Source organism: Coloeus monedula, assembly GCF_965178545.1.
Source record: "Coloeus monedula genome assembly, chromosome: Z".
Lineage (NCBI taxonomy): Eukaryota > Metazoa > Chordata > Aves > Passeriformes > Corvidae > Coloeus > Coloeus monedula.
The window spans coordinates 35220380-35247618 of NC_138822.1; the positions used below are offsets into that span (position 1 = coordinate 35220380).

The window sequence follows — 27239 nt, forward strand, 5'->3', positions numbered from 1 at the left end:
ACCCCAAAACTACAGTATGACAAACATATTTCTCTTGAAGTAATAAAGGGCACAGTTAAACTGAAGTTTTACTTCACTTTGTCTTATTTTGCAGTGCACAACACATCACTGGACCAAAATGGGAAATTATAGTCTTTTGTTTCTATCACCACTAGTTTAAAAAAGGGGAAAAGGTTAGAAAAAAGCCTGGCAAATATCAATAGTCTGAGTTCTTTAGATTTTTGGATTTTAACAAAAATGTATTTCCTTCCCCAACCCCTTTTTATCAGAATTAAGTGTTTCCAACAAACCATCCATGTAAAAATCTCTGAAACAAATTCCAGGTAAATCTCGCTTTCAAATGGTTGCCCTGTGGCTTGCATCACCTGCATTGTACCTCCCTTGCTCAGCCCACAAGTGTACATACAAACTCCTTCACTTAAATGCACAACAGCCATTTTCCCTCCCACCCAAAGGCGTGCTACTAGTTAGTTTGCAATGGTGGTCAAAAAAGAAATAAGTATCAGGATGCATGAAGAACGTGATGGAAAATAATACCGAAAATAAAATGTTATTACATTAATTGGTTTGCCCTCACCTGAAAAAATGTATTCAGCTCTGGTCCCCCTATCTAAAAAACAGGATAGAGCAGAAATAACGTGCATTCAGAGAAAGAGGTTATCAGAAATCAGAGGCCTCTAAAAACTTCTGAGTAATCTGGGAGTCCACACAAAACACTAGCAAGAGGAAACATGACAGCAATATGTAAACTTCGTATGATAGACTGGGAACTTCTATTTGCTTTTATTTGTAAATTCATCATGAAATTTAAGGGCAACAAGTGTCAGAAAAAGAAATGCTTCCATTTCAGATAATCAATTACATGCAGCTTACCATCTATCTAAGACAGAATATATGTTAATTTATTTCCAAAGCAGAAAACTGGATATCTGCATGAATCACACAAATATCAAAGACTACCAACAGAAGGTTATTTTCTTTAATGCTGCACTAACATTTTTGCCTGAAGGCACGACCAGATTCCATAAGACAGGATTAGGATACAGCTGCACTTACAGAAAATTTATTAGAGCTCATCCTAAGCTTCTCCTACCTTTTTCTCTGAAGCTTCTATCACTGGTAAAAACTATAACCTAACTCTTACACAAATGTGACCTGCTACCAGAATTTACACATCCTCATTTCCAAATTGCAAACCTCCAATTTTATTTCTTCATAAATAAGTAGCAAATAAATGTCATGTATCCATTCAAAGCATCAGTGTCTTCCAAATTCAGCAAAAGAGAAATGATACATTAAAATGTTTCTTTTGACAATATGAAGCTAATAGTGGCTTCTAGCTTGAAGGGCATGTATTTCAAGCATTAACTATTGACTAGCTATCTTAACAATGTAAAAAATGCAACAAACCTAGCTTAGTCCATATTTTAGTATCAGCACAGGAGAAACACGCCATATGTATGCAAAATAACATAAAATACAGTTACGATTCCACCGAATACTTTATATTCTATAATCAAATTCAATTTTCAGTGACTTGTTACCATACTTGGAACAAAAATTTTTAATACCACATACATGCATTCTTGTTATTTAAACATCTAGTAAGTGCAGAAAGACAGATTCATGTAAAACATGAAAGGTAAAAGCAAACAAGTCAGTAAATTCTTAACTTCAGACTCCCAATGCAGCATTAACTGCATCGAATAGAATATAAATTATGACGTATAAAGAATGGAATATAAAGACAAAATCCCACTTTTCAGCACAATATCTTATTAGCCATTCTTGGTGAATAAACCACTAAATTCAACAGTTACTACTTGCACAGGTAAAGTGGGCATTATTTTATTCTGATTTATGTTCTATTTCAATGTGCTAATATTGCATTGATATAATAAATAAAAATAACTGAAAATAATAAATAAAAATAACTAATGTCCAAGTGAGGCAGAGGGAGAAATGATATTAAGCACAAAGTGGTCTCAAATGTAAATCTCATAGCACTCCTGGATCCCACTCCCTCACTCCTCCTAAATGTATGACATACTTCCTAATAACCTCCTGCCTTCAAAAGGTGTGAAACCTATTAACATAATATGGAAATGAGACTAAATTAGTGAGTACATGGTGAGATGGAACGTATGTAGAAACAATAGCATTTCAGTATTGTCTAATAAAAAAAAGCTGTAGATTATGCAAAAATACCATCTTTGCAAAGAGTTTCAACTTCCTACCAAGTAGTAATTTAAATCAAGGTAGGATTATCAAAATAAATACAATACTCTAGATTCACCTCTGTCTAGATAAAATTACAATTACTGTATCATTTTTAAGAACGTTTAAAAAGGTTCTTTAAAAAGAAAAATGTAAGTTTTTTCACTAGTAAAAATTTTGCCTTGTTTTTACACTGTTGTTTCATCATATCTGTTGTCATTCCATTCTCAGCAGACATTCAAGAAAAAATTTCATATCTTCATTATTGAAGTCTTCCTGCTAGCATCTTTTGGAGGGCACAGCTTTTTCCTGGGGTGGTTTTTTTCAAGAGGATAAAGGGAAGTAAAGAGGGAATAGGAGACAGGGCAAGGCAGCAGGGGTGAAGGAAGAAAGAAACTGGAGAGAGGGGTAAGAGAATGACATTTGATATTTTAGTGGCACAAATATCTTTACACTGAGAAATTCCCTGAACATACAAATTTGGCTTTTATGCCGACAGCAATTGTAAAAAACCCTGTTGTTTCATACTTTCATTTACATTTACCAGAAATAGGTTTGCAGATATGTATTGGACTTCCAGCAATAGCAGAACTATTCTAAGGTGAAGCTGACTTTCCTAGACTAACAACAGCCATATTTCTAGAACACACCTGCATCAGTTGTTTTGCAGCTCTCATGCGGCATCTGACCTTAAAACCCATCAAACATGATACCCAAGTAGAGACAACACCTAAAAGAGAGTCCAGACATAACTCCCTACTTTTCTTATAATTTCCTCCCTTATTTAAGGCAGCAGACACAAATCACCAGCAAATTCCTTCTTGCTTGCAACAGGAGACTTCTTGGTGAGGAAAGGAGACAAAGACTAGATTTTACTTTGTTCTCCCAATTATCACTTCTAACCTACTTAGGTGTTGATTCACTGGTAAAAGGTCAGACACTGGAATCTAATCACAAGACACAGACAACTGCTTTAATTCTACAATAACTTGTTTTTTCAAACTTTCTTTTAAAAAATAAAGCAGAAAGTTACATACAGACTAGCAATATGTATTATTCTAAATTAAGCCAAGATTTAGTAGTCAGAAGATATTAAGTTTAGAGATGCCCATGCAACCTTATTTCTGTACCCCCAATATCTTAAATCATATTATTACATACTCTATATTTTTTCATAGAATCCAGTTAATTCCATACTAACATCCTCATAAAAAGCAAAACTGATTATATAGGCATACCTTGTTCCACAATTTCCTTAATTAAATTACCAAGTTGCAGCCAGAATTCAATTCTCTAAATGTTTTAGTGACCATGTCTGAAACTTATCCCAGGATCATGTTTTCAGAGATGGTAAAGACACAGAACTGCCTAGCATAATTTTCAACAAACTAAAGCCACACAGACACTTAATTCCCACTGAAATCAACCAGTTAATTATCTGCCATTCACTGGTGGTTTTGAAAATTTCAGTAGGAATCTACCTTTATATTTCAGTATCTAACTAGTCACGCATTTCCAATTATAAAATAATTCCACAGTTACTTATTGTTAACTAATACGTAAACTAGTTGATTTGTTACTTACTTAGCATGTAGCCAAGCAACTGGGTAGAAACCCATAGAAAAGTAATTAATAATTTGAAAAATATAGTCAGTATTCTGACAATTACAACAACTGTGAACAAAAGGAATGCTTAAAAACAAGACTGACAATAATAGTAAATCAGATGTTGTCATATATGTACTTTGGCAGGAGAGGACGTGCTTTTTCCGCTGTACAAAAACTATTAGGTGCAAAATAGTGAAATCAGCTTTGCAATGATATCTTCTCAGTTTTTACATGTTGAGTCTACCATTATGAATGTATCACCTGGGGAAAGTTACAAAACATTACATAAAGAAAAGTGTAACTGATTGTGCAAGAAATGGATAAATTACAAGAAAAAGAGAACTCTCAACAAAGGATACCTATATAACAACAGTAACTAACAGATTTGAAGTAAAATTTCCCTGAAGATAAATGCAGAAGAGAAGATAAAAATCCCACTTCAGAATGTTTTTCCAAAATAAACAGTTGAAAAAAGCTCACAAAATCAATTTCAAGGGTTTTGTGGGGAAGAAATAATCAAACATTATTTCAAGGATTTAATTTACTAATTTAATTTGTATTTTATTTTTATTTCTGTACAATATACATTATAATATTTGTTTATATTTTTGAATATTTAAATTTAATTTGTATTTTATTTAATTCTCATCATAAGATGCCTGTGTCTTACAAAAGTACCTAAACATCTAAAACAAAGAATTTATATATAAACTTGGACTTCAACAGACAATTTCTTTAGATATGAGGCTAAGTTATGTAGAAAGGCCCTTGCATTTATACCCTTATTTATTTGGGACTGAAAGCATGCAACTCTTAGACATTCTAAACTAAGATAATTTATGGGTTGTAAGTACAAGCACACTGAGTGACCCACTAGATGGCCAGAAATGGAGCCCTTTTCTTTATGTTCCTGATAACTCATCTGAAAGTTGGGTGAAGAGCAAGTGCTGCCTATCCAAACATAACTGTCAGTACGGTGCTCTCCAACTAAAATACCCAAGGTTGCAATCTTCCATATTGTTTAGAAAGTACCTCTTCTGTTCCAACCTCAGTGTACCAGATTTCTAAAAAAACAAAAAAAAAGTAGAATAACCATTTTCTCTTCTTAATAACGTAACACATACTTCAGCAATAAGCCAAAGTAAGTTTAGAAAGTTGCAATACATTTTCAAATAAAAAGAGTGTTGAAAGTATGTGCATTTATATATGCATCACTTTGAAAATTTATATACACTATAAAATGTGATCTCCACTGGAAATGTACAATGCCTTTTATAGGCCTTCCAATTTCCAAGCCCTTTTCATAAAACTGCTCGAAAAAGGTACTTTGGGAACATTTTTGGTGAGTTGGGAAACAATTGGTACAGAGAGGTCCAAATTACTTTGAAAACATGGTGCGATTAGGCAAGAAAACTTAGACAAGATATCCAAAGCATGGTTACTTGAGGAGGTCAAGAGAGTCAAAAAAATATTGAACCAGCTATCTACTGACAGATTTTTATTGCCTCTTAATAAGTGGTACGGTTCAAAATTTTAAGGTGTAAAGAGGCAAGTTAGTTGTGGTCTTTTTCTGTTATCATGGAACATTCTGTAGAATCGACCATCCTTTGCACAGGTTCTGGGACTTTTGAGTATATCCAGATACACAGATTTACCAGTTAATTACTACAGTTTTGCAGCAATGTGCTTGAAACAGGTGTATGAAAGCATAATTTTTACTTTGTTTGGTAAACTGTTCTACAGACTCTATCAGTGAATTAAAATCCAATCAAAATGTCCTTTTCCATAAAATTGTTATCAAATTCTGAGTTCTAGAACACAGAGTTGAGCAAAAATCAAGAGAATTTTACCAAAGAAACAAATCTTTGCGCTTTTTTTTTTTTTTTTTGTGAAGTGTGATTAGAAGATTAGTGGCTTAGAAGAAAGAAGAAAGTTCTAGAGAAAAAAAGTACTAACAGTCAAGTCAGCCATAAAGCTCCAAATCTGTTGAAAATGAAGATTACCTGCAAAATTAAGAGTGAGCTGGTTACATATGGGAAAAAGTCTACAAAGCTGTAAACTTTGAAAAAAGCTAGAAACATTTTGCTTCCTAAAGCAAATACTGCCTTACCATTTTGCTCCATGTTCAGTCAGTCACTCAAATTACTGTTAAAGTATACAAACTTATAAGCTTCACTTTCCTCAAAGTGAAACACATTAACATTAAACACTGCAAAGAATTATTTATCTCTTAAATTTAAGAAGACCACAAAATCTCAGAGTTATTTACAAGTACTATCTAAAATTGTTACCTAACTCACAAGCTGAAATGCCCAATCAGTAGGGTAACAGCAGTGGCACTGGCAAAGATAATTTGCTTCTGGCTGTCAGTGAGGGAAGCAGTGACAAGATCATGAAATTAGACTGTAGTTAAGCATTCTGGTAGTTTTTAATCTAATTGTTGCATGAAAAACTGTCCAAGGATACGTACGAGAAACTGTAAGTGCATTAGCAGGAAATTACTGTGGATGCTTTTAGTTAATACTAGAAGTTTCACAACACTAAAATAAGAGCATCTGTAATTTAATTCAAAGTTTAAATGACTTCAGCAATTTTTCAAGGAAGTGGTACTAATTTTTTGCTTTGTGTATGCACTGTATTGAAGTAATGAACTTAAGACCGTAAGAGCACCACAACATTTATTTACCTAAAAAAGCCATAAGGAGCTAGCCTCTTTACAAAAAGCTAAAAAGCCTCTTTATATCTTTAGGACAATATAATGATTTAAAACTAAAGCAAAGCAGTTTTTCTTATTACCTCTTTTCCTCTTTTGCTCTCAGTTGCTCCTCTTGTCTTAGAACCTGAACCATCACAGACTCAAACACGCCTGTTGACAAGCCTACTAAATTTCGAGGTGTGGAACGACGTCTTGTAGAAATGCATGCTGTTGCTTTCTCATCCTCCTGCCCATAGCATCCTCTAGATGTTACAGCCAATGATGTTTTCTCTCTTAAATGCCTAGAAGAAAAAAGCAATCCAATTCACAACTACAAACTTCTGTACCAGTGACACATCAACACCTAGCCTACAAACTATGAATTGAGCATGTTTACTCAGAAAAAAGTTATTTTTTCACCTGTCATTTTTTCCATTTTGAAAGTTCCTTTATTAAATTTTAAACTTAAACCCAACACACTAATACGACCTATGTTTACACACCAGTTAAAACCAGTGTATATTTACTACAAATTACTAAATATTATTTGGAGATTGAATTATCTATCTTAATCCACATGTATTTAGAAAGAAAAAACTTCCACAAGGCCTAAGATAAGAAAGTATCCTTTTTAGCAGACACCTAAAAATAGGGGGCTGGGTGGTGGGCAGAAAGGTGTATTAGTTGTTTTAGGTTGGGGAAGAGTATGTTAAACACCAGTTTTGTTCTATTTAAAACTACAAAAAATGAAAAACAAAATGCTACAAATTGTCTGCAAAGTTACATTTCTTCTTACATGGTTTCAAAATACTCCATTAAAACTAGTATGAGATTTTCACCACCTGTGAAAACATTTGAGGGACCGAGGAGAAAAATCCAATCTCCATTCAAAAGGAATCTTCATTCTAAGGTAATTTTCTGTGGCTTGTAGGATCCAAGAATTATACAACCAATATTGGTTCAAGCAAATTTGTCTGATTAAAAATTGTAAAAGAACTTTGAGACTTTTAGGTTCCATAATCCTCTATACTTACAGTTACTAGAAACTTATTACTAAGCTAGTGCACACAGACATATGGAATAAATCTTAACAAATATCTGAGGAGCTAATACAAGACACATTCTCTATATACTGAGACAGGACTATTTTTAGACAGCTCAGTATTTCCTAATATTTATTTGAAAAAGACCATGCATTGAATGGAAGAAGGACAAGAGCAACTGAATTTATTTTTTCAGTAAATACCTGTATTGCTATTTGTTAACACAGTGCATGAACTAACTACACTTTCTCACAGAGTTTCTAATAAAAAGGCATCAAGCATTCTCAGGTCCTACCAAATCCAATGAGGAGTCATTTAATTCAACAAAGAGCCTTCAACAAAATGCCCCTCAATTCAATACAGTACAGATGCTACAGTCACACAATATACAGAAACAATATACAGAAATCAACACAGCACAAATCTTCCAAGTTGCTATTGGTTATTTATCCGCCTGCAGTAACTCTATTAAGCCGGGAATTCTGGTATTTCTTTTTAAATCAGGTTTTACTCAAGCAAACTAGGAACCCTCATGCCCCATTACCTTCGGCTCCTTCCCTTCTAGGATTTATCAGACTGTCCCAAAACTGCTGTTACACAGAAACAGTGTCAAATATATTGTTGCTACAGCAGCACTGAATACATTAACTCTGCTTTCAGGTAACTTCTTCACCACTCTCCTCAAGTGTTCTTACTACACGAGCAAGGTTCTTACCAGCTGGCAGTTCATACTGTGTGTCACTAGCAAACTTAAAGCTGATGGACACGCACAGCTTTACACGTTTCCTAATACTGTTCCTTCTTCACCTTCATCCTTCACAAAAAACACCTCTTGGTTTCTACATGCAGAATACTATGTCATTCAGAAGACCGGTGGGCTTTTCACTGTAAGAAGCCACCACGGTTTTCTGATAATGACTAAACTGTGCCTATGACAAGCTCATGAGAAAGCATGTACTTCAGTTGTGATTTAAACTCGGCTTTCCACTACGAGCTCGAGAGCTTTCTATGTTTTAGCTGCTTTGGCTGATAAGAAAGTTCCTGCCAGGGACTTACATTTCAACTTACCGCGATTTCCATTTTGCCATTTAAGACTACAGTATGCCAAGCATTGTCTCTCATTTTATGATTATCAAAAAACACACCATTTCAAGGCAGGTAGCTTCGGCTTAATATTTTATTCCTACATATTTTAAGGGCGGTAAAAATTTCACAGATCGTAAAAATAACAATTTCAAAGAACCAAATATTCATGCAGAGTTTAGGTAGTTTCACGACAGAATAAAATAAAGAAAGAAGCATTTGACATCTTGTGTAAACAAGTGTCCCTCCATGTTCACAAAAGGCTTCTTTCAGAAGGAAAATCTTTGCCAGGAAACGCTGTGCTCTATTTGGTATTTTGAGGTTTGGAATTTCCAAAGGGTTTTGAATTAAGATTTGAATAGTTCTCAGTAGGAAACGTTCGTCTGCATGAAAGTATTGAAAGTTCCAGTGTTCTTTCTGTTGTGGGGTTTTGTTTGATGCCCGTTTTCTCTTAACGAAACTTTTTACGTAAAGAAACACACCCTCCTGTTCTACTTTATGTAAACAACACGTGGCACGGACCCTATAGAGTTTTCTACACCTACCGGGATAGCAGCGCCAGCTTCTGTTCCAGCATCATCTCCAGCTTCTGGGCCTGTTTGGAGAGCCAGTGATCCACACCGTGCAGCCGGTAGCAAGTCTCCAGCATGAGCCGGAAATCACACACGAAATCTGCTATCCCTGTGTACTGCCCACTGGAAAATTTCTCTTCCATTTTCAATAGCCATATTCCAGCTGGCAACTGCTGCAAGGACTGGCTGCTCTTACGGCCCGAGAAGGATCCAGCGCCTTCTTCTCCGAAAAATGCCTGATCGGCGAGGGGCTTCAGGAACGGCGCCGTCAGAGGCCGGTACTTCTCCAGCAGGAACTCGCGCAGGATGCGGTACCCCTGCTGCAGCTCGGGATTCAGGCTCTGCTGCCAGGCAGTGTGCCCTCCCGCACCATCTGCCTCCTCCGCGAGCTCCTCCATCCCGCTCCGAAGGGCCGAGGGCCGATCCGCCGGGAGGTCTCCGCCGGAGTCCATGTCTCCCGCCCCGGGCCCGTTCTCCGGCACCTGTCGGTGACCGCGGCGCTGCGCCTCGCCCGGCCTCCGCATCTGCACAGGGCTCACCTGTGCACACAGACACCGCTCAGTGCCCCGCCGGCCCGGGGGGCGGGACGCGGCCGCCGTGGGGGAGGCACCGACCGGGCTCGTGCGCGGCCCCGCCCGCCCGGGGACCGCGCCCTCGCCCTCAGGGCCCGCCCCCTTCTCCCCCCACCGCCGCCGGCGGCACCGGCGCATCCCGCCCCCCGCGTGCGCCCTTCCCGCCGGGCCGGGCCCTCCCTCCGCGCCGCGCGCGCGCTCCCGACGGGCAGGCGGCGCGTGCCGGCCCCGCTCAGCGTCCGTCGGGTAACGGGCGGCGCGCGCGGCAGCGCGGGCGGCGGGGAGGGAGGGGCGCGGCCCCCCCGGCCCGGAAGGGTGCGGCGCCTCTCACCCCAGCGCGCATGCGCGTTCTCGGCCAGAGGCGGCGCCCCTGCGGTTGTGTCGGAGGCCTGGTTTGGGTGACGTCATCAGAGAGCGCCCAGCTCGGAGCCGGCGGCGGCCGGGCGGGGCTGCTCTCGCCGCTTTCCCGCGGCGCGGGTGGCCGTGGCAGCGCACACCGGCCTCGCAGAGCTCTGGTGCTGTGCTGCGGCTGGTAGATTTCGGACAGGTAACGAGTCTGTCGTCCCATGTCAGAGGTGTGCCACCATAAGTGTTCAGCGGTCGAAGCGAGGCAGCAGCTCACAAAAGCACTCAGTTCTATATTCGGTTCTGCCTGACTTGCCTTGGGAGTTGGTGCCTTTTGGTGGGAGGCTGCTACTAACGAAGCTCACCTGGCCTGGGGTGCACTTGTAGTCCTTGCACGTTTGCCCTCACTCACCTTCCAGTCCTGCTCACCCCTGAGATCCTAAGGGACATTTCCCGGGCACCAAGGAACTCCACAGTAGTTGTCTCCACAGCAGTGCAAAGCACCTGGAGGCACACATGTGTGCGTGCTTTTGGTATTACCCTTTTCACATTCCTACCCACACGAAAAGCTGAGGGCACCCTGCTGAGAGAGAGAGAGAAAAAGAAAATATGTGAGGGAGCATGAAAAAAAAAAACCCTTCTACTTCTGTAGGAGCATTCTTGTTCTTCAGAGATCACTCAGAGATCTTGCTAACAATGGAGTTCTCTTAATGGGAATAAATGCCTCCACACTGCAGGAAGGTGAACCTTCTCAGAAGGACCATTGGACACTGAGACTGTAGTGATCCATGCAATAGTCAACCCAAGTGTAGCCACATAGAGGATGGCCTTCGGGTCTGTGTTGTGCTGTGCGTATCCCAGGGCCACAGGACAAATTCAGGCAGCACATCGTTAGAGCAGCTATGGGCAGCTCCCACCCTCCACTGGCATCTCTGTGATCTTGCTGCTATCTAAAACCGCAGCAAGAAGTCCTTGTGCAAACATACTCTCTGACAGTAGAAACGATGAATAAAATTGTTCTCTTTTAAGGAAATCCTCTTATAGCTTGAATGACCACAATGGGACGGCCCTTCCACAGACAGGGTCTTTGTGATGCACCCTCGTTACAGACCCTCATTTGATGCTGCATTGCTCATGGTTTGTGGTGCTGTAGGATAACAGTTACCTCTTACTTATGGTGTTAACTCTAAAAAATGGCATTTGAAGTCATACTTTGCAGAGTTTGGATGTCTTTCTTGTACTGGGACCAGAAGGACCAGTATGTCCTGTTGCAAAACAGAGGGAATGCTGTGTTGTGTTTTCTTCAATAACTGATCTCAGGAACAGTGTTCATCTTGTCTAAGTCCCACTCCAAGCAGAAGGTGGAGGGTCATCATCAGAGGGATGGAGGAATTCCAGCAACATGTGTGGAGATTAAATCAACTATAGGAAAAACGTAATTGAAGAAAGCAACTGTTCAAGTTACAGTGGGAATTTCTAGTATAAATTAAATAAAACTAGGTTAGGCTGGCAGCTCTTTTAGAAGTTTTGTGCCTTTTGGATGTCTGGTCTGCAACACTCACTTCCTGGCTCATTTATACTTTCTGCAACAATACCCGGTAGCCTAATAAAAGTTTTTGCTTCTTGCTAAATACGGGGCCTTGCTTTGCAAATATAAGAACTTGTATTTATAATTCTGCATACAATTCATAGGCTGAGTAGCCACAAAATGTGATGTTCAGAGATAACATCTCAGCTATATTCAGATCTCCTGTCAAAAATTTAACTTTTATGGTAATGAAAGAAATTCAGATACCGAGTTTACACTCTAAATTTCAGTGAAGAAGGGGCCCCATATGATGAAACAAGATGATATCCTTTATTGGGAGCTCTGACTTGTATCATTAAAATACATGAATGAGAATTTTTTTCCCAGGTATGCAATTAAAGTAGGTTAAAAAAAATTTAAAGAAAGGATTGTACTGGGAAACATCACTGTATCGATCTACAAGGCTTTTTTGTATTTTCCTCTGTAATAAGAAAAATACATTGTATTCAAGGATACTTTATGTATGTACTTCCTGAGTTTGCCACACGAGTGCACTGTTGAATAAATGCCATGTACCGTTCCTGCCTTAAATTAGAGGTAATACTCCCATCTCAATGGAACCAGAGTAGAACTGCTGAAGCAGAAGCAAACATTTTGGAAAACCTGTGACAATGGAGTTTCATTTTACATATTCAGTATTAATAGGAGCTATGACTCACATATCAGAAAAGAATTTCACAGAATCACAGTATACTTGAGGTTGAAACAGACCTCTGTGTGTCTGTTTCCTCCATGTCTCCATGCTCGAGGCAGGAGCAAATACAACTGCTTGTTCAGGGCCTTGCTCAGTTGGGTTTTGAGTACCTTCAAGGATGGAGGCTCCACAAAAATTTTGCATGCAAAAAAGACAAACTGCTGTAGTCCAAGAAGGTATCCTGATAGCCTCTACATTTTCCTCTATTTGCAGTTAAAGTACCTGGCTTGTAGCACCACAGGGTGTTATCAACACAGAATATCCTGAGTTGGAAGGGACCCACAAGGATCATTGAGTCCAACTCCTGGCTCTGCTCAAGACACCCCGAGTCACACCGTGTGCCTGAGAGCATTGTCCAAATGCTTCATGAGCTCTCTTGGGCTGATGCTGTGACCACTTCCCTGGGGAGCCCATTCCAGTGCCCAGCCACCCTCTGGGTGAAGAACCTTCTCCTAATACCCAGCCTAAACCTCCCCTGACACAATTTCAAGCCATTCCCTTGGGTCCTGTAACCAGTCCTGTCACAGAGAAGAGATCAGTGCCTGCCCCTGCTCTTCCCCTCATGAGGAAGTTGTAACTGCAGTGAGGTCTCCCCTCCGTCTCCTCATCTCCAGGCTGAACAGACCAAGTGACCTCAACCCCTCCTCGTATGGCTTCAATATGTTACTGTCCAGTGGACCCCTTTTGCTGAATGCCTTTTGTGGTCCTGTGTGTCTTCTAGCAAGTGAAGGGAGGACATCTTTTGTGATCTCAATTTCAAGAGGCATCATCCTTCTCTTATTCCAAGAAACACGAAAAATAATATAACCCATCACGAGTAAAAAACATTTACAGAAACATTTGATGTAAGCTCTCTAGACTTTGGGAAGTGTTAAAAAATAGTAATTTAGCATTGAAGCTAAATAGTTTTCATTTATACACACCATTTTTTCACTTTTGTGTGTATGTTTTTAAGAACAAACTTAAAAAAAAATTGTAGATTTTTCAGCAGCGGTCAGCATAGACTTTACTGTGTCATAAGTCTTCTGTTGTAAACAGAAACACATGACGGTTTAAATAAGTTCCCACTCTTTTGAGTAGTAGAAGTCTTCACTACACATAGAACTATTTAATGACAGTGTGGAAGCACTGGGAGCAATAGATAGGCTACAGTAGGCTCTCTTTAGTCCTATATATGTCTTTGGCATGACATGTTAACAGGATGTGAAACAAGATTAAGTTGGAAGTTAAGTGCTCATGTTATAGTGTTCTTAGAATATTAAAAAACCCAACAGTTTCCAAGAAAAAATGGCACTGATAGATTACCATGTCAGTTTCTGTCAGTTAGAAAATATATAACTGTCAAATATATTCGGTTTGGTATTTTTATACCTTTGGGGGAGAAAGACCTCAGTGTGAAAAAAAACAAGAACTTCTCATGCAAATGTTAATATATATTTTGGACTTTAGAATAGAAACCCTGTATTCAAAACTAGAGCAAGTTTTTGTGAACTGACATCTCCAAAATCTGAAAACCCTACCTTGTGCAATCTATTTTAATGTTTTCAATCACTTTCACTGAAAATGTTTAGAATAGGCTTTCTTCACAGTATTACTACTTGTAATCAGCCTTTTCCCCAGTGTAAATCTGACTATTCAGACTAGAGTCTGAATTATAAATATCTAATCTTTTTGTCTGGTGCCGTCCATTGGCTATGTTTCAGTTTTGTTCCAGCTTGAGAGACTTTGAGTTAGGTCTCCTGTAAATTGTTTGCAGATTAAGTGGCTGATAAAATGGCTGGTATTTACTGTATGCTCAAAATTATTCATGCAGTAGCATGTGGTACCAGGAAACTTTTCCTTCTTCTCTTTTCTGCAAATAGGTACTTTTTGCAGATGAATATCTAAAACCAATAAAACAAACCAGTTGTCGGCAGCTGCCTTCCTTGTTACTTTACATGCCAATAAAGTTATACATAAAATATTTTTTTAGTAATTTCATTGATGTTTTTCTCTCTATCACCATTTTCTAGAAACTGTTGCCTTTCAAGATAATTTAATATGACATATTAATTTGAATTAGAAGAGAATTTTGAAAACCTGTCCAGTAATGGACTGAACATAATGTTACAACTGTAGGGATACTGTTATTAAGAGGGGTCCATGACTGATGAAATACATTAACTCTAATGGTGAAGCTTGGGGAAGAAAGGAGAAAGAGAGAAAGAAAGAAGGAAAGAATGAAAGAAAGAGTGAGATTGAGAAAGGGAAAGGGAGACATAGGTGCCAGGGAGTAGGGGTGGAGCAGGCAGTGCTGGAAAAAGACAGAGAATGGAAAACGCTTCCCAGTGGCCAACCTAGAAGAGAAGTATTCGGGGTTGCCCAGATGAGCATCCTCCTCTGTTTCACTTCTAACATGGTAACTTGGTACTTTTCATCAGGGTCTGCACAAAGTTGTCTTTGGGCTTTTCTGCTGTTGGTGCTGTTATTGCTGATGGGACCAATAAAACAATAAAGTTTAAAATAAACTGTAAAGGTTAGGGTGGAAGACCAGCTGCAATGTAGATGCATCCTCAATATTTCTATGGCTTAATCCCCCCAGATTGTACCAATTACAATTAGCTTTTGTGTGTGTGTGGCTGCTGATGGCATATGTTATTATTTAGCTCTTCAAGAGTAGTGCTGACGTAGCACATTATGATGTCCCTACAGTTGCTCATTTAAAATAAGAAATTGTTCTGTGCTATGGCTATATTGATGACACACTTAAACATGGAATTTTACCTCCTGGCCCAGGTACATGTGCAGCCTGCAAGCATGGTTCATGTGGTATGCAGTCTACCTTTTACAGCCTGTATTCTTGCCAAAAAATGCAGTAGCAGCAGCAGCAGCAGCAGCAGCACCAAATCTTGACTCAGTATAGTCTCTGAACAACTGCATTAAAATAAATTACAATGCTTTTGCCACATGATACGTTTTTCATTGCATTTGTCCTTGTTGTGATTTAATCTGGAAGGTAGCTAAACAGCTGTGGGCTCACTTTCCACCACCACCCTCTTCCTGTGTCTCCTCCAGCTTCTTGTGCCCCATGTTCCTCATTGGTGTGGCAGTGTGAGGACCTAAAAATTCCATGACTTAGTGTAAACACTGCTTAGCTATATCTAAAACATCAGTGTGTTATCAACATTATTTTTGTCCCAGAGCTGTAACACAGTACTATACTAGCTAGGGCAAAAATTAACTCTGTCCCAGATAAAACCAGAACAATATCCACCCTTTATTCTATATCATTTGTCATGCCCAAGTTCCACTCTTCCCAATACATCCTTTCCTGTCTTTTGATACATACACGCAGGTATCATTTCCTTAGTCTGTGGGTCATCCCTCTAAAATGTCTGTTGAGTAAATTTAGTCCATGACTTTGGGCTTCATCTGTTGTAGTAGACCTTCTGGGCTGAAGAGATGGTGCATGGTATTGGACGGTGCCCATGATAAGTCCATCCTTCATGCACAAACCCATTTGTATGTTGCATCTCTTCCTCGATGGCCCAAGGTGTCAATAGGCCCACCAAACTACCTATCTTCCTCCTTCTCTTCTTGTGATTGCCCTGTTTTGGAGTAGTCTACTTCCTGGTTCCTCTTCAAAGCAGCTCCTTCATCCCTTATCAAATGAGTCAACTTCTGCTTCCAGTATTTCTCCTTGTGTACAGGGGCAGATAATACTGGCACAGGTTGGTGCTCTGGTTCAGCCACGGGCTCTGTCACTTTGCCCTCAGTCCCAGAGACCTTCCCTCCCTGCCATGGGCACTGAGCACTGTTGAACTCAGGCCCAGGCCTGGCCCCAGCACATTGCAGTGATTTGTGTCTCTCTGGAATTACCTGGTGACAGTTCATCTTTTCCAAATATTTTAATACATTTTTCTGCACTTGTTCAGAGATGAAGTTCCAAAACACTGGAGGTTCCCACTGTCCTAGGCACTTGCTCATCTGGCACCACACTCCCTGCCACCATAACTATCCAGCCTTGGGGAAGATCCCTGGGTGATGTTCTTACCTAGTTGTGTAACCTTACACAAGACCTCAGACATGTTCATGCATCATAGCAATGCAAAGGTGCTGGTTTGGACACCCTGGGGTTACTTCCCAAGAGCTGTTGTAACTCACCTGGAGGAGAAGGGAATGATGGCAGAGGGTGTCATTCTCATTGATGGGCCATCGGAGGTGTAGTTAAGGGTTATTCCCAACAGGTAGCTCCTGCCATGCGGGCACAGTGACAATGCCGAGTGCACACACTGCCTCAGTCCTGCCAACAGGCATCATATCAAAACCCTGTGTTATAAAGTACAGCATCATAATCTTAATGCAGAACTGAGAAATGACACAACAGGGATTGCACACAGCAAGTAAGATGTTACATAATGCAACTCTGAGAACACACAACAACACTGAGATCAAATAAATCAACACTGACTGAAAGTGACTATTAAAGTGACTATTAAAGTGACTATTAAACTAATACAACTAACTGCTTATGACAAATTTGTTTTAACATGTTAGCACTGTGGTTATCTTAACCCTTCACACTCCAAGGGCTGGGTGCCAAAAGAGACTGCAGTTGTTTAACGCAGCAGGCAGCTAAACACTACACAAACCACTTGCTCACTCCCCTGTCACCACCCCAGGACGGGGAAGAGAACTGGGGGGAAAAAACCGTAAAATTCACCCACTGAGATAAAGACAGCTTAACAGGCCAGAAACAGGTGGGGAAACAAAAATAACTATCATAAAAAGATTGGAATATACAAACCAATAATGCGCAATGCAACTGCTAGCCACCTGCTGGCTGATACCCAGCCAGTTCCCAAGCAGTAGCCCCCAGCCAGCTTTATCCCTAGCTGGTGTTACTGAACTTTACACCATATAGTATGGAATATCCCTTCAGTCAGTCAGGGGCAGCTATATCACTTGTGTCTCCTCCCAGCTACTTGTGCCTCCCAGCCTCCTCACTGGTGGTGTGGTGTAAGAAACAGAAAAGTCCTTGTCTTAATGCTTAACACTTCATCCAGCAGTGGGTTATCAACATCATTCTCATCCTAAATCTAAACCACAGCATGATACCATCTACCACGATGAAACTTACCTCTATCTCACACGAAATTAGGACAATTGTGTACTGAAAGGACAAGCTTACATCATGCCATTTAGAAACTTTCCCACATTTTTCAGACTGGTTGGGTAATGGACAAAGACTTGAGATTTCAAAGTTTCACATTGCATTGTCATTAAATATGCATTTTAATAAAATCTTTCTGCTGACCTGATACACTACCAGTGTCTGGTGAGGGCTTAAAAATTTAATAAAGACTTTCCTAAACCAAACACAGCTAAAATATAGAACTTTGTTTACATCGCAAACAAACTCTAGATAAAAGCAGTAGCTCCTTGATTTTAAGAAAACTTCAGCAAAAAATAGTCAATATAATTGTTTTTAGAGGAGTTTCATCATTTCAGTGAGGTAAATAAAAGTGTTATTCACTCCTATAAAAATGCAAAGCTCACTAATTAAAAAAAAAGTTAGATAATGTGATAGGGAGGACTCACCAATAGGTGAGTGATTTACAAATGTAAATATGTAGATAGATAAAGCCAACTGAACATACTAAATTTGATAATAAAAACTTACATATTACCTGTGCTTCACAGGCGGAGAAATGTATCACATCCGCTTTAGCCAGTTCACTCATGTCACAAGCAGTCCAAGTATTCCCATTGATGCAATGCCTGCAAAGCTCATTTGATAGCTGGGTAAATGTTTTAGCAGTAAGTTTGTTTTGAGTGAATTGCCCCAAACTGGGCCAAGAGACACTTCAGAGACAGAGTCCAAGAAGTGGGTATTTGCTTTATTTGGTGTGCCGGGTGTGGGGGATTACTCCTCCAAGCACACACACTGGCACTTCCTACAGCACAATATTATGGGTAAAATTCATGAATTGTCATCACATTCCTTGGGATAGGAGTGGTTATACAAATCAGTTCTCAGAAGTCATTAATGTCATTAGCATATGTGTCACACATGGGTGGTGTGTCCTGGTGGTCGCACTGAGGAAGGCTCCTCTTCTTCCTCGGGAGTCTTTCTGATGAAGGTCAGTAGTTTTTATCACAATGCACTTTTCACCTTTCTTTCTGGAGCCTGCGCAGTCCTTTGTGGAATGATTCAGCAGTTTTCTGTGTTGGTTTCAAGTAAATTAGTGTTCCTCTAATCTTGACAAGATTAAGGTGAATCCTGCTTCTTAGGTTTTGTAATTAACATTTGCTGTCTCTTAATAGTTAAGTCTGCTTACGAGAGTTAACTATTGATCAACCATTTCTCATGAGCTCCCTGAAACAGAGGCTACAGTTCTACTTTTAATATGTTTATATTGCTATAAACCCAGTACCTGCACATGGCTCAGCCTTGGAAGAATGACAGAAAACAAGAGCAATGTTAGTGACATAAAATATAGGAACAGAATACAAAGAACTAGTGGCTAAAAATTCGCATGCAGTTCCAGGCACAAAATCTTCTGTGGCGTCTTATAGAAACAGACATTTAAAAGTTTGTTCCTGCAATTTCCAACACTCCTGTAATTCCAGGAGCAGTTAGAACCATTAGAATGTGTATATAAACGAAAGTATGTAGAGATCTAGGAGATTAGCTCCACGTCAGACTTTTGTTTTATTCAGAGGTTTGGCTTCCTGCCCTCTGTTCAGACAATAAACTGGCTGTAACAGAGCTGCTTCTAGCCTTCTGTTCAGTAGAAGTATCTCAGCAGAGACAAAAACACACACAAACTAAGGTAAGCAAGAGTGGAAGATTACAGCAGGGTTAAATAATTTAAGATAATATTATCAGAATGTTTGTTGAGATTCTATGAAATAGCAATTTTTTCAGTTGTCTTTAAAGTTTTCTTTAAAAATCTCTTCATCTATTTTATGTGTATTTTTGTGTATTCCTCTGCCTAGTTTAGATGATAGATTTTGTAAAATCTTATTTGAGAGAGACTATAACCTCATTTTTTATTAGCTATAGGATGCCAAAGATTCTTTTTAATCAACTGTTAAATTGGAACAAACTTGGAGGAGTTTCTTACTATCTTTGCTAGCAGACTAACAGCTGCAACCCAATACACTCAACAAAAACAGTTCTGACCCTGTAAGGATCTTAGACATATCTTGTTATGAATTTATCAATGCAATATGAGATAATATTTGGGACATACCACCATATGAATGAACTTCAAAATTTTAAATGTTGTTTTCATGTACTGAATTTAGTTTTATGATCACATGTGTCTTGGGGTTAAGTGAAAGCGAGAGTGAAGGCTAAGAACAAACTATCACTAAGGGGGCAAGAGGGGCTATGTAACAGATTTTCTTTGCTGTCTTCATATCAAGGAATTCATATAATCTATGTAATACAAAAAAATTTCAAATTTCCTCTGCTTTTAGTGTGATCATGTTGTCATTGGCCATAAACATACTCACTAGTATCTGATTTCAGCAGTTTAAAGAACTTCAATTCCCTTGTTCTTAGCTTAGATGCAAAATGAAATGAATCAGATCCAAGTTTCCAAAACAGTGGTTGACATGTCTGCAGCCCAGAACAATAACCAGATCTTCCTAGTCCTCTTCAATGTATACATTACAGAACAGAGAAAAGGAAGAAATATGTATGAAAGATCTTAAGATACAGAAATCAACATAGGGAGATATACACAGCACAAAAACTATGACAAAGAATGAAAAACGTGGGCTTGGGCAACATCTATATAAGAACATGTCATGACAGGAAAGGTCTATTGAAATGGGAGTATTTATATGTCATTCAGTCTTAAGGAATATTTGAGGCATTTCAAGGTGTAAAAGCTTCTGTTATTTGTTGTAGGGAGTTTTATTGTTCTGGAGACCCAATAGAAGTGAAGTTCCACCATAGACTTTTCTATTTTCTACTTGTTTAAACAAGACAAAATAATTAAACTTTAGCACTGTCCTTCAGAACATCACTTGTCCATCATTCATCATAGAAAGTTTCTTAAGAATTTATCCACTGCCTAAATATATTTCTGAAAATATCTTTGAGCTGTTCTGCCCTCTTCAGGAATCCTTCAGTCCTGACTTTTCAACATTCTCCTTTTCTTACAGTTGTGAGTGTAAGTAATGCAGGTGCAAGACTCTAAACATAGATAAAAATCAGGAATTGGGATCTTCAGAACTTCTGATCAAGAGCAGCCAAACTAGCATTACACTTGTTTTCAGTAGGAATCTTGAGTAAGTGATTGTCTGTTCTTGAGCCTCATAGACCTAGCAAAGTCTGAACGCTTTGTTAATGAACACTGACAGACTTACATCTCTCAAGATTCACAAGGTGGTATTACTGTCCAAACACACCACAGAGCCCGATTCAGGTAGAAGGTTCCAGAGACCAGGTTCCAGTTAGGGCACAAAGAATGTTTTGTTTTGTTTAGAATGCTCAGTGATAAAGCAGTTTCAGCAAGATGAGGAAGACCCAGGCATTTCTTTCTACCTCTGACTACAAGTTATCAGATACTCAAAATCCAAGACCTATTTACTAGGAAGAGCAATCCCATATAGTAAGTGTTTCACTTTTCAGTGTCCTAACTGAATGTTGTTATAACTAGAGTTGAAGAGAGTGAATAAGAGCCTTAGTTATCCCTTTTAGTCTATTAACAAGAGAATTGACAGGGACAGAAGTCTTTAATTTCATGTAAAAATTTAATATGAAGTTTTGTATCAGGGAAGTGAACCAAATCAGAAAACAGAACTGCCCTACCCTTCCTTGGGTGAATTTAGAAGTCATTACACTTGCATCCGAGCCATGATCTCTCTGGCCTAACAGATATTTAGTTAGTCCATGCAAAGCTGCATGGGGCTAAAATTGTACCCACCTTCACTTGGTTCATTCACCAGGATACCAGACAGAATTGAAGCTCCTTGTTTTCTTTGGTGTGCACTTGTCATAAAGACTTGTCATAAACAGGTGACTTCAGGAGAGCATGTAGACTTCAGAACTTCAGTTTCCCTTTCTTCAAACCGAAGTAAGGCCTTTAGCTTTTCTTAAATGCAGTGATTTAACTTGCAACTTCAGGATATCTTGATAGCCGCCTGTGTGGTTTCACCATCAAAGTAGTTAATATTTTTAGATATCAACCTCTCCTTCAGATATCTAACCTTACTGATATCCCTTAATAATTATAATATATTCCTCAAATTTCCAAATTCCAGTCCTCAAGATTTCCTGAACCTTGGTTTAAGATTGCAATATACTGCATATACCTCTGAGAGTCAGATTATGCTATGTTCAAGTTAGCATCATTTTCAATCACTTATGAATACTTTGACAATTATCTTAGACTGAATTCACAAAATGAATGTGATTTTTCAATTCAGTTAGTAAAATGTAGCTAACTTCCTATGATTGACAAACATAAAGAAATTGAAGTCACAAACACTGCTTATGTCTTATCTAAGGGGAAGTCTTTCAAAATATATTCCTTCAACACAACTGTGTTATCCATGTTAGCATGCATCTTAGTGGAAGTTTAGAACAGTTAACTGATTTGCCATCACTGGAAACACACTGTTCTTGCTTTGCAAGTCAAAGGCTTGGGTCATGCAAGCAGTCAAACATTTATTGAGTTTATCTGCTTCCATTAACTGTCATTTATCAAAACTATATTTGAAAATTTGTTTCTCAGTGGAAACACAAAGTCCTGTGACAAATTCTAACTCCTACTTTAGGACTGGAAAAGGAAGTCAACTGATGTCATCATCATCAGTATTTCTTGAGTGCCTCTGCAATGCTGCTCCGCTCAGGCCGTGAAAAGCCATATCAAATGCCTCTCCATGGAAGCCAGTCTGTGGAGAAGAAATTACTGCTTACAAATATGAGAACAGCTCCTGGAAAGCCAGGTAACTCTTACCTGAGTGACAGGTATGTCTGTAATCTTGAAGAGAATATTCCAATCCAAGGTAAAATCCAATGAAATTAAGCATGTGGAACAATTTTTCTGTAATGCTGTCAAAAATAAAAATACTTGGTTAAAACAAGATCCCAAAAGCTACCTTTAAAATAACCAGAACAACAATACTCCTTAAAATACTGACATTAGATTTTTCTCACCACCATGTTCAGACCAGTAGTTCGTTACGTAGAAATGTACCTCCCTGGGAAAGAGTGAATGACATAAGCAGACCTGCCAAAAATTTTAGTTTGGGCGCTGCACTAGTTCTTGTAATTCTAGTTATAAGTAGAATTCTTACACTATAACTTCTACAATACACAATTTTTAAAAGGTTTGCTGTACTGATTATTGTAGCTGTTGTCCTGTTGCTTTTTAGAATAACCCATCCTTTTTTTCTGGAAGTCTGATCACCAGTTGCCTTTGAAGGGAAAACCTTTGTCCAACCATAAATTAGCTAGGCATGTAATGAAAGGTCCAACACAGAACTTGTCAGATGTGCCACTTCTGGAGGGTGTCACTCAGGCTGTCAGAATGTGCATCATCCTTCTCTTTGATTGCATGTGCAGAGTTTCTGCTCAGCCTAAACAGGCTGGAAAGAAAATTTCTTGGAAAAAACGTAATTTTTTCAAAATACTTGCTTAAATACAGATGTTCCAGATGAGGTATCTCTATATAAAATAAGTAACAAAGTTTTTGGTGAAGTCAGACATTCCTAGAACATTATGCCATTGCTGGTGCATTCTGTGTATCCTGTTGTTTTGCTTGCCTAATTATTCTGGCAAAGACAGAATTTTTTGTCTTGGAGCATACCCTGAAGCTCTGTGTGATCTCAGAAATGTCTTAACTGCACTTGAATGTATCAAACCTCTCCCAGTAAAACGATGTTCAGCTGAACATAATCAAAATTGTTCCTTAGAGTGTTATTCTGTAGGTGTCTGACATCCAAGTGTCTGGATATCCAGAACAGCACAGTTGTGTTCAGGAGTGAAAGGGAACAATTTCCCTCCTGGCAGCTTTCAGCTAGAAAGACCTGGGGGTTTTTGTTTTATTTTCAGTAAGAGATGTCTGATCCCCCAAATAAATGCTGCTGTTTTAGGTAGCTGTATGCACTCTGACCTAAAAGTCCTGTTTATACCCAGATCCAATTTTCAAAATGCATAATTGGGAAATGGGCAAGTACTTACCTATGAAATACAGGAAACTAGTCTATAAACAGTATGCTGCAGAGAAATATTCCCTACTTTACCTCTTCTTTTCTTCATAATGAAGCTTACAACTTTATTTTTCACATCTCTCCATTCAAAGACTTCTGTGAACAGCCTTGCTTTGGCTCAGGCTTCCCACAGAGCTCCATTGGCTACTCTAAGTCTACTCATTCACCAGCCAACTACAAATGTGGACCCACTCTCCCATGTTCAAACTCATCCTGTCCCCATTAGTTTTTAGTCTTTTTCAACACAGCTATCTGCACGTTGCCCACCATCCCTCTTTTTACGCTACCCTCAGGTTCTTGGTTTGGAAGCTGTTTTGTCAAACTCAAGTTTTCACATGTTATCTCTCTGCAAGTTTGAGATACATATTTTCTGCTCACTGGCATAACCTTCTAAGCAAAAAAATACTTATTTTCCTTCTTCACGCTGACATCAAGCCCCCAAAACAGCTGCTTAAGCCCACTGTGAAACTTCTCGTACATGTTGGCTATACTGCTCATAGTTCAAATATACACAGATTATCAAGTTAAGATTGTTAAGAAACCACACTTAATCTTTTTCTAATGAAATGTTGCCATTTTTCTGTTGACAGTAAAATTAATTACAACTCATTTTTTATTAGTGTTTAGCCTGCGAGAAACAGTGAAATGTTACATACTAACTGAAGACTCAAAAACAGTGCATTTTGACATAGATGAAGATGGTCATCATGAAATATCTACCAAGGATTCACAATCCCATGAAGGTAGTGTTCTTTATGTACCAAAACTCGCCAACTGTATGTATAGTACTCAGAACATTTTAAAATGTACTGTTATGTACATTTTATTATGTAATTGTCCAGCCCTGGGCCCCTCACTCCAGGAAAGACATGGAGGTGCTGGAGCATGTCCAGAGAAAGGCAACAGGGCTGGTGAAGGGTCTGTAGCACAAGTCCTTTAAAGAGCATCTGAGGGAGCTGAGGGTGTTTAGCCTGGAGGAAAAGAGGCTCAGGTGTGACCTTATCACTCTCTACAACTCCCTGAAAGGAGGGTGTAGCCAGGTGGGGGTCAGTTTCTTCTCCCAGGTAACAAGAGACAGGATGAGTGGAAATGGCCTCAGGTTGTGCCAGGGGGGCTTTAGATTAGATATTAGGAAAAATTTTCTCTACTGAAAGTGCTGCCAAACTCCGGAACAGGCTGCCCAGGGAAGTGGTTGAGTCGCCACCCCTGTAGGGATTTAGGTGTGTGGATATGGTGATTAGGAACATGGTGTACTTGGCAGTGTCAGATTAGTGGTTGGATTCAATGATCATAAGGGTATTTTCCAACCTAAATGATTCTATGATCCTATTCTCTGTAGACATTACTTTATACTTGATCTGAATGAATATTGATAATGATGAAAGAAAACTTTTATCCTGATTTACAGCGGGTACATAATATACATAAATGACAAGATTATATTGTTCACACTCATTTGACTTAGCGGGAAAGTCCAGACTAAAGAGAGAGAAAGGAAGGATAATCCTCAAGAACAAGTGCAAAATGGAGAAAATTAGAGCATAATTTGGAATTTGTGGGGTTATTTTATTTTTCATGGAACTCTTTTGTCTCAAATGGGGTTTCTCTATTTGACACCAAGGGTGTTATCACAGCTATCATCATGTGACCACTTGTTAGAGGATGTAATGTTGGTAGAGAAGAGATAAATAATATCAAATGCAGTTATTCTAGAATGATGCAATTATTCTAGAATGGTACAATTTCCAATATTTGAAAGTAGGGAAAAAACCCAATAAAACATATTTTTGACAAAACCAGAGGAGAAAGTCGAAATCTTTAAGTTAGCTATTGAATTACTAAAACTTTTAGTCTATTAAATTGTGAATAATAACAGCTGCACTGACAGGGTACTTAAGTGTGCTTTATGTATTTTTCAGTATCTTTTTCTTGATAACTCCATAGAATTTTGAAGTCACTCAGACAATTAGTATTGTTATTTTATGAGCAGAACCAAAACCTGTATAGGTATACAATGGAAGCAGCTTGTGAACAGATACATAGTCTGACAAGCCTGATGTAGAAGATAGTGATACTCCTAGAAGACAAAAATTAAAGAAGGAAATTCTGTGTAATGTTATTGTGCACACAAGCACCACAGACATATATTCATGATGCAGTTAGGACAACATAATATTAAGTACCAGTTGTAACCAGGATGTTTGTGATTTTGACCTGAAGTGGGTGATGTTTTCCCCAGCTGACTGGCTGTGTGGTTCAGGCTGTAGAAAAGCCAGAAACCACCTGCTATTGTTACCTGTTACCTCCCAATCTCGTACATTTCGTATTAGGGTCCTCACTTTCACTGCCAAGGCACTTCAGGCTCCTCTTTAACAGCACACTAGACTTAACATCTGGTCACCAGCCTCTTGTTTCTCAGGTGCATTCTCTGTAGCAAAAGATATTTAAGCAATCAATACACTTTTTAGACTCAGACTTCACGGTACCTGTTCACAAGTCTAACTGTACAGCCCTCCAGGGTTAAATGAATTCAGAAACCCTCAAGAAAAGAAATCTGATGTCTGTTGCTATTATACACTCCTTCTCAGATTGTTTCAAAACAATTCTTTAAATAATTTGTATTATTTTTGAATTTGAGGAATGTAGCTCTCTAATTCCACATATTTGTTGAATACATTCTCTTTTAGATATTGCGTGGTTAAGCGTGTTCACAAGGAATGAAGCAGCTGTTACTGATAAGCCTCTTGTGGGAATAAAAGGTATCATCTCTTTGTTAGGGTCTGGTTATGAAGATACATTTGAGAGTAGGAAATGAAGGTAGTAGTATTTTACACATAAACTTGACATTAGAAGTAACATATTGTACCAGGTTTTTCACTTAGCTCACGTTACTGGACAGCTCTAGAAATAAAAGAGCTTTTCTGTGTTCCGTAAGAAGAAATCTTCAAAGTTACAGAATTTGCAAATTAGGAGTAGTGTCTTGGACTGAACACAAATGCATATAAGGAAATACATTGCGTGCAAACTAGAACATACAATTTGTTTTGTGGAAAAGTGTTGGTGTTCTATTGCTGGCATAAGAGTCTTAACTAGCAAAGACCTGTTTTAGCAGGACAGGAAAACCAAAAAGAAGTGAATATGAAGAAAGAGGAGGCACACTTTTGGAACTTTCATATTGCACATGTGAGAAATGATTGAGAAAATCAAAGATATATTAGTTCAGGTATTACAGTGGAAGGAAAACGCACTCTAATTCCAGCCATTGAGGGCTCCTGTAACCGATGAGAACAAATATCCATCTGGTCCAGTACAGCACCTTGAAGAAGGGCCAAATGAGCATTTCTAGGGAACAGTATAAAAATACTGATATCCTCCCAAATCCCAAAGCTTTGCATTTTAGGGATATCCCAAGCAAGAAGTTATTTAATTTATTTAATTTCAAGACATTTTATTTGCATGAATTTTAAAATTTCCCCTTAGACACTGGTGAGGTTTTAGTGACCAGAGAGATGAGGTAATTCATTCATAAGCCATCAGAGAGTGGAAGCATCACGTATGCAGTCATGGAAAGGTTCCTTACTTTCATTGCCATTCACTGGCTGTCTGAT

General features: G+C 38.9%; 1 protein-coding gene across 1 annotated transcript in view; it reads right to left on the reverse strand.

The window, feature by feature from the left end:
- Window positions 1–9742, reverse strand: part of BRD10 (bromodomain containing 10) — a gene marked incomplete at its 5' end in the record, with an annotated part of 49026 nt that extends 39284 nt beyond the window's left edge. Inside the window, 2 exons of the mRNA XM_082301455.1 lie at window positions 6622–6822; window positions 9192–9742. Of these exons, the coding sequence (XP_082157581.1) occupies window positions 6622–6822; window positions 9192–9742 (752 nt within the window). The remainder of the gene's footprint in view (window positions 1–6621; window positions 6823–9191) is intronic.
- Between the last annotated feature and the right edge of the window lie 17497 nt (window positions 9743–27239).